General features: G+C 38.5%; 1 protein-coding gene across 1 annotated transcript in view; it reads left to right on the forward strand.

Moving 5' to 3' along the window:
- Positions 1–13,621, forward strand: part of LOC142148544 (cystine/glutamate transporter-like) — a 78,177-nt gene that overhangs the window by 15,092 nt on the left and 49,464 nt on the right. The window contains exons 3-4 of the mRNA XM_075204832.1: positions 1,584–1,699; positions 11,037–11,162. Coding sequence (XP_075060933.1) covers positions 1,584–1,699; positions 11,037–11,162 — 242 coding nt within the window. The remainder of the gene's footprint in view (positions 1–1,583; positions 1,700–11,036; positions 11,163–13,621) is intronic.

The raw sequence follows: 13,621 nt of genomic DNA on the forward strand, positions 1-13,621 counted from the left end.
GTAAGAGCCACCTCTACTCATCTCAAACCTGGTTCCATTATCTCACATCTTATTATTGTCATATGCCTTCCCAAAGCACCCCCTTATGAAAATGTTTTCTGTCTCCACTTCTAGCAGTGACAGAAAACCTCTTATTGCCATAATTTAAATATAATATATAAAACATTGCCGGGGCAGCTGAGACATACTCAGCTGTAGGGCGATACTATCCAGGAGCGATCAGACTATAAGCTTTGTTGGACCAGTCTCTGGGCATATGCGCAGGAGTGATCCAGAGAGCAGGGTCACGCATGCGCAGTGAAACTGAAGGATGGACTCTGTTTAATAATTAAGTACAACAATCTTTAAGAATAAAAAGCATCAGGCATCAAAAAGATTAACTATGTAACGTGCAGTGTATTGTACAAGGCTATATGGTAGGGAAAAACATTAATTCAAAAGCAATGGATGACCTTGACATGAAATTAACTGAGTTTGGACGTTATATTTTAATGAACTTGGGAAGAAGTTCTTGGTGTTATTGCAAAATAGTTGGAGTCTTGCAGTTTGTATTAACACAATTGTAGGAAGGGGCTTGTTGGGTGTTCTAACGAAAATGTAAACCTGAAACTGGTCTAGAGTGAAAATTAGAAAGAATATGAATATTTTGGTGGATGAAATTCACAAAAACAGTAGAGTGGGGAACACTGATGGCCAATGGTCTCTGGTCTCTTATTCTCAGCTAAATGCTTAGCTAACATTGTCCCAGCATAACAAAATGTAATTCCTTTTTGCACTAAAGTAAAAGGGTATTTCTCCATTCTTTTTATAAAACATATTTTCCCTAACAATATAGGGACTTCAGTGTTTCTTATCAATTTAAGTATACAGTTCTGGATTCGGGTGGGGGGTCCCAAACAATTTCTAGGCTGAGCTAGTAATGTCAAGACAATTTATGTGTCTCAAAAGCAAACTTTGGTAACCATTTAAACCTATAACTTATCTACTCATGTGTTGTTATGAGACATGTCCCAGCAGACTGAACCAGCTTACTGGATACATTCCAACTGTCACTGCATGACTGATCCTGTCCTCACTAATTGCCCTACTACACATCAGTAAATAATTTTCTTCTCTCCCTTATTCTCCTGAGGGAAGTGAGATTTCTGTCAGTTTATGCTGCTATTGAAGCCAGAAGGCAAATTTTGTTTCAGTAACAGTTCCTGCTCAATTCAGTGAAAACACCAAGTGTAGATCATATATAATGGCTCATCTTGTATGGCTGATTTTGGATTGACAAAAAAAATGGCTTTTAATGAATAGTCCTATAATCTTTACCTTTACAGTCAGTGCTACATTTCCACAGTAACTAACTGTTATTATAATTATATCTGTGTGCATCTGCTTGTAAAACTACAATACAACAATACAATACATGTATTTTACTTTTAGACTCTGCACAATGAGAAAGATGTGCTATAGAACAAAGCAGATACAAGAAACATTTTTTGTCACAGAAAATATAATGCATTTATAATCCTTGCCTTGATTTTTTTATACACTTTTCATTACAATGATCGTTTCTCTCTCTCTCTCTGTTTTAGCCCAGCTGCTATAGCACTGATATCACTAACATTTGGTCGCTATCTCCTCGAGCCCTTCTTTATACAATGTGAGATACCAGACCTCGCTATCAAATTTGTCACAGCTTGTGGAATAAGTAAGCATTACCCATTTATATCTGAATTTTATTTCTGGAACAAGAAATATCTGTATCATGTACCATCAATACCTGCTGCATAAAGTGTGATTTACTGTTATAATTTTTCAAAAATAAGCTTGCAAATTTGAATTTAAGAAAAATGTTGTATGTCTCCTTTAAGAGTTATTGAATGGCAGTACATGTATGGAATTTTAATCCAAATTCTTGGTATCCAGAAGACTTGAAAAACCATACAGAAAATAAATATTTACTGCTGCTTGGTGATGATATTATACAGACAGAGGTGATTGTGAGCAACTCTCCTTACAGTCACTTTCACTGTTTTACAAGGTAATTAGGAAGGAAATATTGGGGGCAGTTGGGTTACTTTTTAAATGTGCTTAAATATATTTTTAGGTATTTATAGGCATAGCGCATGAAACCTCGGAAATTCACTTTATCCAGAAAACTCCCATGCATTTTGAGTAAAAGACCACATATCCCTATTTTATAAATATATATATATATAAAAAATTTTTATCAGAGTATCTAAGGCTATGGCATGTTGATTTATTGCTGTATGCACCATATGTTTATAATATATATATATTACAGATGCTCAGGCTCAGTTCCCCGAGATCTGAACACACCAAAAGCAGATCCGAGGACCGAGCCAAGCCGATTCGGTACTTTCGCGCTCCCTTGGAATTGAAAACGGCGCAAAAACGTCATCGTTCCATCGTCAGATCTCGGACCTCGCGTGTTTTGGATTCTATAAGTACCGCCCTCCACTGCGATCCAACGCCATTTCACAGAGTGACGCAGAAGGGGTAGCACAGTCCTTGGCAGTGTGTAGAGCAGTTGCCCAGCGTCATAGGTAGAATAGAAAGAGGAGGGCGTAGCAGTGTTCTTCAAAGTCTGCAATGACATTCAGGAGAGCTCCATTGCTCCATTGCTAATTGTCATTGCTGAAATAGAATTAATAGGTCTGGCAGACTTGGTCTTCAAAATCTGCATTCCAATAATGTACAGTGTTATATATAGGTAGTACACAAAGAGGAGAGCTCCATTGCTAATTGTCATTGCTAAAATTCAATACTAGGTCTGGCAGGCTTGGTGTAAATCTGCAGTCACATTGTACTGTGTTATATAGGTAGCACAGAAAGAAGAGAGCATTGTGTCATTGTATCATGTACCAATTGAGCTGTCAGCTTGCTGAACAGGAGCTTATTACATCTCTTGAGTTCTGAGTCAGTTGGAAAGAAAGAGAAGACATAGCTCTTAATCCTAGGATCAAGCACAATTGCCAAAAATGTAATAATCCAATTTCAATATGCTGATAACTCTTGAATCCTGGCATATCTAATTAAATACTTAATCTACAAGTCCAACATAATTAGTGGAATTTCTTTATTTCGTTTCCTCCTTCAATTTCTCTTGCTGCTTTTCAAAAAGTCTAATTAGGGGAATCACTTGACTCAAGCTAACAGTGTCTGCACTCTCTTCACAGGTGACTACTTCGAGTGATTTCAGCACCTTGCACAACAAGGAAAGAATTCTCCACTGTGCTGGACTAAAGTACATTCCCCCTAAATTCTATTCTTCTTGCAGCTGCTACATTCTCCTACATGCTGTTGCACACTCCTGAAAATGACCTTAAATATTGCGGGACACAGACAGCATCGCCTGCATGTCATTGTCATTTTTTAAAATGTTCTGTACCATCAAGTTGATGGTATGAGCAAAACAGGGAATGTGATGGAATTCCCTCTGCTGTAATGCTCTAACAATATTGGTGGAGTTATCAGAAATCATATATCCTCAGGAGAGTCCAAGCAGGATAAGCCATGTTGCAATGACATCCCTTAAATTTTCAAACAGGTTGTCAGCGGTATTACCTGTGACCTGCACCATGTCTCGTCTCTGATAACCACCTCTCACTCCCGCCTTCAACTCTTCTCCCGTGGTGCTCCCCACTTACGGAATTCCCTACCACACTCAATCAGACTTTCCCACAGCCTTCAAATTTTTAGATGCACTTTGAAAACCCATCTCTTTTTTAGAGGTGACCTTATCCTCAATAACACTATTCACACTAATGCACCCTCACAACTATCCCAATCTCCACTCTGAGCCACACACGCTCATTTTGTTTCAGATGTGCCCTCTTCCCTTTAGAATGTAAGATCTCTAATGAGCAGGGTCATCCATAACTTTTGTTTTCATGTCTCCATTCAGTTTGTCTGCCTTGTCTGTTCTTGTTTTACATATGTCTGGTTTTATGTATGTCCATGTCTTCCCTATTGCACGGCACTGTGGAGCACTGTGGTAATTTACAAATCTACAATAATAATATTAATAATATTAATAATAATATCATCATCATTATTAATAATAATAATAATAATAATAATAATAATAATATGCAGATGATATGCAGAGTAGCGAATCACCAAGCCAGTGGGCAGTCACAGTCATATAATCTTTAGTTTACTCAGTTCTGCTTGTCCACATATCTGTGGTTAAGTGTACAGTGGGTAAAATGGCATTTTGCAGTCCAATAATTACATTTTTGTGAACCTTCTGGTAGAGGTGAGGAATAGCTTTTCTAGTAAAATGGTGTTGTGATGGAATTTAGTAACGTGGACACAAGACCTCAAGTTATTGTCTAACAACAGCTGCATTAATAGTGGATATTGGACGCAGATCTAATACTAGCATAGTCGTTATGGCGTCTGTGATCCGCTTTGCGACTGGGTGACAGCTTTCAATCTTGCTAAGGATTGTTTAACAGTCAATTGTTGTCAACTACCAATAGTCTTCTTCTTGGACTGCTTCTGGGTTGAAGATCCACCCCCAGCAGCAGTGGGCCTATTGCACAAGGATCCTTCTGAGGAGTTCTGGATAGGGGAGGAGTCATCTCGCATTAGCAACTTGGATGCAGGACTAACTCCTATCACTTGTGAGGATATTGATGATGAAGGTGTTGGGGGTGTAGATTGCAGGTGTTGGTATCTAGATTATTTTTTTCGCATAAGTTTCTGATTTTCCCAAGACCTTGTTAGGAACCCCTCCAGCCGGTACAACAAAACCCGGAGTCTGCTCCAAAAGCCTGGTGTTCACTGGAGCCCCTAGTAATGGGGACAGACTTGGCCGCAGACTAACAGAGGGTCGAGAGTTGTGTACTGGCTAAGGAGAACCCAGTAATAGAGTGTTATGGCGGACAGCAGCGTGTGGTCAAGACAGAGTCGGTGCCGGCAGTAGACAGCGTATCCACAGAACAAACCAAGGTCAGAGGTCACAGGCACAGGTTCGGAATCCAGGGACAGGCGAAAGATCAGGGTCACTAGCAGAGAATCAGAATCCGGGTTCAGGCAGTAGATCAGGGTCAGAGGCACAGGTTCAGAATCCAGGAACAGGCAAGGGTCATACATGGAGAATCAATCTTAGGTTAAACACCAAACACAGGGACAAAGGAGCAGGCAGCAGTACTGAAACAGGACGCCATTACCGGCATTGAGGCTCTGATCTCACTGCCTGAAATAGTACTAAGAGCCAATCAGGACAGAGGAGGATAGGGCTGACAATCAGCCTCAGGAAGCAGCTAAATAATTACTAGCTAGAACTAGCATAGGTAATAACATAACCAGGAAGCATGTAAAAAAATAGAAGTGAACCAGTTTAAATCATATGAGTGATGGAGGCTGTCCCTACACCCTCCTACATATATGCCACAAGGATAATAACAGAGCACAGAAACGAAAACACACGCCCGGCTGCTAGTTCATGCCAGGATGCGGCGTACCGCCGCGGCTCGTGACAGAGCTTTCCATGAACTCGCTTCAAATGGCATAACATGGATGAGCATCCTAGATGGTTAACGTCCCTACCTCTACTGACTGTGGCTTTACAATGCTACAAATGGCTAGACAACTGTTGTCAGAACTTGGGTAAAAACAATTACACACTTCAGAGGTGGATTTTTTGGTCTTATGCCTAGGGATGACAAAGGCATTCTTATCACTGGCAAGAATTGCTGCAGTCTTTGTTTGAAAGCGTATGAAACTAATATTGTGACCTGTGAGTTGGTCAAAATTAATGGGAAATGACTTGAAATTAGTGTTATTGTGGTTAATAATAATGTAGAAACAATAAACAAGCACAATTATGTGATTTTAGCACGTTTGCTATTTTTCTAAAAAAAATACAGAGACAAAACCAAAACACAAAGTTAATACAGATCGGAAACCAAAACCAGAACACAGTGAGCATCTCTAATATATATATATATATATATATATATATATATATATATATATATATATATATATATTATTAAAGTCATTTTATCGCTTACCAATAAAACACTGTCCAATGTGACTATTGTGGTTCCAAACCACAAATATATTTAATTGCAGAATATAGCAGGATTTACAGCAAGCCATTATTATGCATTGAAGGTGTTACAATAAAGCAGGAAAGTATAAAAACAGAATTGTGATAACATATTATAAAATCCTGTGATTGAAGCAACAAACATGGTTTGCATATTAACTGCTAACTTATACTGATTTATGATTATACTGATTTATATAAGTACTTAAAATAATAATGTTTATTTTTAATATCATTCTAAAACAAACTATTGATTTTATTTCCTCACAATTGTCATTTTTCTTTCAAGTTTTATAATAATACTTTGAGATTTAGTTCTTCTATCTACATTTACTTACATGTTCTGCATTATAATTGATGTACTGAATCCCATTGCATGTGTAAAATATTTGTAAAAATTGTAACAACAAATTGCACAAATGCCTAATATATGATCTCATTAATACAATGGGTCATAGTGCACGACACACAAATGCATAATTAAGAGCAAATTAAATGCTTGTAAAGTGTAGGGATATTTTTTTGTGGTTTAGAATGGAATGACAATAAATTAATTGGTATATTTAAATGCGAGTGTTTTCAGAGTGTCAAGTACACCCAAAACTTTTTGGTTTTGGGATTTTTTTTTTTAAGCAAAAACTTATTTTTATAGTGTGTTTTTTATTTTTTTTCTATAGCAGTTCCAGTAAATTAGATCCAAATTAACAGGCTGTCCACCTGTTGCAAGAAAATATGAACACATGGGTATCAGTAATTAAATGGTGGCTCAAATGCCTGACTGTGTTTTTGAGCTTAATTAATTTATTCATACTTCTTCCTAAAAAAATAATTTAAAAAATGAGAAAATCAGAGCATAGCAGATGTTGAAAAACATCAAGGTCACTGAGATCACAGGAGCGTGAGAAAAAAAACCTCACAGGCATAGCTGTACTGCTTGTAAATTCATGACAAAGTGGAAATTCAGAAGTATGTAGTAATTTAGACTTACTGCTTGTAATTAAGCACAAACATATTGCCAAGAGGGTGGATCTGTCATGCCATAAATCAATACAGTTCGGTAGCTATGAGAATATCAAACACACACTATTTGGATGTGTTGGGAAAGACATACGCATACACAGTGACAAGCTCAGCTACTTCCTTTTTCTTCCACTATAGCATCAGCTCTTGCATTACTACTTGTAAGTAGAGATGCTCAGGCGTGGTTCCCCGATAACCAAACACACACCTGAACTCAGCAGATCCGAGCTCAGCTCGGTACTTTCGCGCGCCCTCGGAATTGAAAGCGAGGCAAAATGTCATTGTTAAGTCCTCAGATCGGATCTCCCGAGTTTTGGATTCCATGAGTACCGCCCTCCACGGCGATCCAGCACCATTTCCCAGAGGGACACAGAAAGGATAGCACAGTTCTTAGCAGTGTATAGAGCAGTTGGGCAGTGTCATAGGTAGAATAAAAAGAGGAGGGGGTAGCAGTGTTCTTCCAAGGCTCCAGTGACATTCAGGAGAACTCCATTGCTAATTGTCATTGCTGAAATAGAATTAATAGGTCTGGCAGGATTGGTCTTCTAAATCTGCAGTCCCATAATGTAAGATGTTATATAGGTAACACACAAAGAGTAGAGCTCCATTGCTAATTGTTATTACTGAAATACAAATACTAGGACCGGCAGGCTTGGTGTAAATCTGCAGTCACATTGTACTGTGTTATATAGGTACCACACAAAGAGGAGAGCTCCTTTGCTCCATTGCTAATTGTCATTGCTGAAATACAAATACTAGGGCTGGCAGGCTTGGTCTTCTGAATTTGCAGTCAAATTGTACAGTGTTATATAGGTTGAACACAAAGAGGAGAGCTCCATTGCTCCATTGTTAATGTCATTGCTGAAATAAAAATGATAGGGCTGGCAGTGTGGTTCTTACTCTGCAGTCACATTGTACTGTGTTATCAAAATGGATTCACAGCAGTTCACAGAAGTGCAAAGCTTTATTGAGAGAGACACAAATATAGGGAAGGTGCATAATTTTTTTTACTAGGGGGTAGATCAGTGATAAAGTCCATGTTCAAATGGGTCCATGGTTTGTCCGGAATAGGAAGTGGGATTAATTGTCCAGAAGGAGATTGACGAGATGACTTGTGTTGAGTACAAATTTCACAGGAAGCAACAAAGTCCTTAACATCACAATGAAATTTTGGCCACCAATAATTGCGGGAGACCAACTCAATGGTTTTACGTATGCCAGTATGGCCAGAGGGAGAGAGAAGGGTTAGGTCGCAGGATTAGAGCAGGGAGAGAACAGTTATTACAGCAGTTATTACAGCAGAAAGAGATCAGTTATTAGATCAGGAAGAGAGGAGTATAGAGAAGGCATTTTTCCAAACATTACAAACTGTTTGTGGTGTCATATTCCCTCCTAAAGAAACTATTTTCTGCCTGCAGAAATTGTAATATACTAGCACAATTTCTTTCTAAATTTGCACTACAAGTGTTGGGTGTCACATATTCCCCTGTTCAAAAAAATCTATTTTCTGGTGTTGAAATTATTATATACCAGCACTATATCTTTCTGAATTTGCACTACAAGTGTTTGGGCTCTCAGATATACCCCTGTTCTAAAAAAAGCTACTTTCTGGTGTTGAAATTATTATTTACCAGCACTATATATTTCTGAATTTGCACTAAAAGAGTTTGGGGTGTCACATACTCCCCTGTTCTAAAAAAGCTATTTTCTGGTGTTGAAATTATTATATACCAGCAGTATATATTTCTGAATTTGCACTACAAGTGCTTGGGGTGTGACATTTTCCCCTGTTTCCAAAAATCTATTTTCTGGTGCTGAAATTATTATATACCAGGACTATATATTTCTGAATTTGCACTATAAATGCTTTTGGTCTCATTAAAATGGATTCACAGCAGTCCACATTTAAGAAGGATCAGCAAGCAGCTGCTGGCACCAGTCCTGATGGTAGTCTTCCCTGTACGTCATCTGGTAAACCCTATGTAAACGTGACAAGAAGAAGGCCATTGTCTTGCCTGGGCATAAAACCAAAAAAGTCACTTCTTATGTGTGGAATTATTTCTACCCAAATCCCAACAACAGTTCTATAGCCATTTGTAGTTTATGTCAAGCCACAGTTAGTCAAGGGAGGGACCTTTACCATCTTGGAAACCCATCCATGTTACGCCAATTGACGAGAGTTCATGGTAAGGTGTTGGGAAAAGCTGAAAGTTAAGGCAAAAAAATAACAAGCACTCCATCATCAGCTAGGACCCTTCTGTCACCTACATTCTAACAGCTGCAATCTACACCCACAACACCGTCCTCCTCAATATACTCAGTAGCATTCGGAGTTAGCCCTGCATCCCACTTGGTAAGACTCAATGACTCCTGCACTATAATTGATTCTTCTGAAGAATGTTTAAGCGTTAGTCCCACTGCTGCTGCTGTTGCTGCTGCTGGGGGTAAATCTTCCTCCCATAAGAAGGCCAAGAAAAAGAGCACTAGTACTTTACAACAATTAACTGTGAAACAATCTTTTGCTAGAGGAAGCAAATATGACAGCAGTCACCCAGTCGCCAAACAGATCACAGACGCCATGGCTACTATGATATTGTATGTGCTGTATCGTTCTGACCAAATATTAGGGTCTAACAGCAGTGCTCTAGCGATCAGGGCTGCCAAGAGGAATTCAGGGCCCCAGTACAAGAAATTCATGGGGCCCCCCTTATAGCCAAGTGCGGCTCTGTAAAAAAATTTCAGAGGTGTGGTCATGCATTTGGGGGCGTGGAAAATGCGCCATTGGGGCGTGGCTAACACATCAAAATCACTAAATACTGACTGTTTTTCATGTAGCACACAAATATCAACTTTAAATTTCAGTGTACAAATAAGCTATCAAGTATTTGTGTGCTTCATAAAAAAACAGTCAGTATTTACCTTATGTGCAAAACAGAATACTAATTTGCACCCCTTGCATTGTAACATGGTTTTGTCCAGGAGACTGAAATAAGAAGTTTCTCAAGTTAAGATCCTTAATGAATCAGGCCCACAGTGGTTATAATTGCTGCCTGGGTTCATGGTTTTTATTTGACCTCTGTAACTTCCAGTGGGGCAGGGAGTGATGTGACTCATTATAAATTCTCTGCACAGTGCTGCATAATATGATTGGCCCTAATAAATAATAATAAATATCCTCAGTATCTGTTATACACCAATGAGACACAGTTTGCTCTAATCTTGCTGAGCTGGTTGCAAAATAGAAGTAAACAGATGTTGGATTAATCCACTCAATGGGCCTGCTGGTAATGAAACGACAAGGTATATAGGCCCACCTTGTAATATTATGCAACTTGTCTCCCTAGCATATAAAAGGAGAGATTGGGGATTGGCTCTTCCTAGGTTCCCATGATGCAATAGAATTATTAAATTGGACTCCACCTTGTTGAAGGATGTAGTATGTAAATCTTCCCAGCCCTCCCAGTGTAATGTAAGGTGTTTGTGTGTGTGTACTTCAAACCAGTTCCTAATTATTTCATGTTTTGTAGCTTTAAACTCAATGTTCCTCTGCTCATTAGACAAAGACAGGTGTTATGTGTCGGTATTTCATAATGAGTCATATTTCCCAGCCCACTCATGATCTCACATTTTATTAATTTAAAAGAAAAGTAATGCAAACATTGCAAATTAATAACAGTGTTAAATACATGTAGCAATCAAAATACTACAGGTAATGTACTGTACTTCTGTTACCATAGGTTACATAAAATATTCTGTCTATTATGTAGAATACCTGAAGTAATTTGCTAAGATGCATTATAAGTATATTTAGTATAAGATAGTAAGGTATTAGATGAATAAAATTAAGTTGTGATGCACAAATTATGGCTGCTGCAAAAATAAATTACACAAAGGATTCTCATTCGTTTCTCTGTGTCTTTCTCTTTTCTCCAACCTCCAGCCGTTGTAATGGTCATGAACAGTATGAGCGTTAACTGCAGTACTCGAATACAGATCTTCATGACTTTTTGTAAGCTTACAGCAATCCTGATGATTATAGTTCCTGGAGTTATGCAGTTAATTAAAGGTAAGAGCTAACATTATTGTAATATTTTTGAATGTATAATTATGTCAAAACCTGCCATGTACTGTGTATATACTATATATAAATTATCTATATATTTGCTGGAAGAAAAGAAGTAGAATAACACATCAATTCCCCATATAGTACTTAAAACACGATTCCAACTTTAAATACTATGAGGTCTATTTACTAAACTGCAGGTTTGAAAAAGTGGAGATGTTGCCTATAACAACCAATCAGATTCTAGTTATCATTTATTTAGTACATTCTACAAAATGACAGATGGAAAGTGGTTGCTATAGGCAACATCTCCACCTTATCAAACCCGCAGTTTAGTAAATAAACCCCTATGTGTAATCTTGGCCAAGAAATGTGTCAGTGTCTTAATTATAACACCAAAATAGTTTTCTGGATTTGTATCTTTGAAAAATGTTGCTGGAGTAGGCAGAAAAGGAGTTTGCTGCAACATAACACTGGAGGTTATGTTAAGTTTAACACATATATTATGTGCTTTTTTTACTTCTTTGAAATCGCAAAATGTACTAATTCTGAAATCAGTGGTTTGTGTGCACGCTCAGATGCAAAAAAAAGCTTATTATACACCAAGGGGGAATTCAATTCTCCCTGAATTAGCGCAGCGTTAAAACTATTACCATTATTGCGGCAGTGTTTACCCGGCTTTCTGCGGTAATTAAGCTCATTATTACTGTAATAACGGTAATAATGCGCACGCTGCATTACTTTTACCCGCAACACGGCTAATTGAATTCCTCTCCAAGAGCAGAAACACAAACTGTACAATATGATATGATAACGCAGGTAGCTAAAAGGGAAAGAATACATTTGTTCCAATATAACCACAATGCCTCAATTCTTACCCCCACTCTATTCTTAAGATGCTTAAATTAACATTTAGTAAAGTGTGTCAATAAAGCTGATTGGATGTCTGCTGACTAAGGAGAAAGAGCAGAGGAATAAAACCTAGACACACGTACAGGAACACATTGAGTAGAGGCATACCAGGGACATAGAAGTAATAGGGGCATGCTGTTTAAACATCTTATAAATCTTACTTATTGCCCCTCCAGTTGTAGTGGGGGGCATGGTGGATATGCTTGTAGAGGCAATAGATAATTTGTGAGAGGTATTTATTACTAACTAATCGCCAGCTAGCAACGTGATCACTTTATCAGTTCTCTATTAATGCTGTGCTGCAAGGGAGAACTGTTGTGCTTCACCCTGTTCTGAAATTGACAACACCAGCTTGAAGAAAAGCCAGGTGACTTCACATGACAGCATTGGGTTTCCATAACCACCTCCCCCCCAAAAAACAAAAAGCCTCAGAACTTACTGTGACTTCACGTGTCTGAATCCTCTACACCTGGTCCTAATCAACTATCCGCGCAGGAAGAAGCAGTGTGACAGATGATGCCTCATTCACACTGAAGACCCAGTGCCTGCCGCCAGAGGTCTTTCTGGATGAAGGTTGGAAATTCAATGGATATAAATGTAATTTTTTTCAGCCTAAACAGCTGTGTATGAATACAATTCCAAAAGGAATTCCAACAGACCATCAACTCATGTGGCTAAGTAACAAATCAGTTACTTAATGGCTAAATATTGAATATATATTTGTATATTTGAATGCAAAAAGATGTACTGTTGGTCATTGTATATATACAGTTTCCTAGCACATCAAAGCTTGAGCGATCCGCACTTTCCCCCCCCCCCATTATTTGTTTTCACTGGGGCTGCACTGGAAATTTTGCCTCAAATATTTGCTTGCAGATTATTGAGAAACTGCAAGGACTAGTTTATAGCACTGCTATAGGCCACTTGGTACTGCTAATAGGAAATACAGTAGTCAGGAACCGAGCACTTGAAAATGCTTGTAGAACATACTGCGAATAGGAGCAGAGCCCAGAGACCTTCATCTAAAGGATGAGAGTTTTTCTGGCAATGTGCAACCAGCAGTTCCTGGTTTAAGTAGAGCAGGATACCCTACTTAAATCACTGATAGGCTGGCTATTCAGCCATGTGACTGGAGTTGCAGGGTTGTTAGAATGGATCACATGATGCAATCCAAGAAAGTCACACCCATGAAGCAGAACAGCAGGGAGTGTCTGTTTACAGATAATGACTCAGGAATTAGGAGTACCATAGATGGCCTGTAAGGGCACAGAGGCTGTAAGGTGACATTTCCATACCAGGTAAGTGGAGCTAAGAACTCAATGTGTGACAGTGAAGTTTTCACAGGCTGAAACGAGGAGTTGGGTGCAGAGCCATCTTAACAGCATTATAGGCCCCGGGCAAAGCAGTGTCCTGGGGCCTTACCTATACAACCACTCAGAGGAATAAAAATGTAAATGATTGATAAAATTCTGCTTATATTTATTGGTACCTCCAACAAAATCAGTGTTTAAACATTAAAAACCATGATGTACAGCAGAGATTAATCCACA

This window comes from Mixophyes fleayi, chromosome 1 (assembly GCF_038048845.1).
Source record: "Mixophyes fleayi isolate aMixFle1 chromosome 1, aMixFle1.hap1, whole genome shotgun sequence".
NCBI classification, from domain to species: Eukaryota; Metazoa; Chordata; class Amphibia; order Anura; family Limnodynastidae; genus Mixophyes; species Mixophyes fleayi.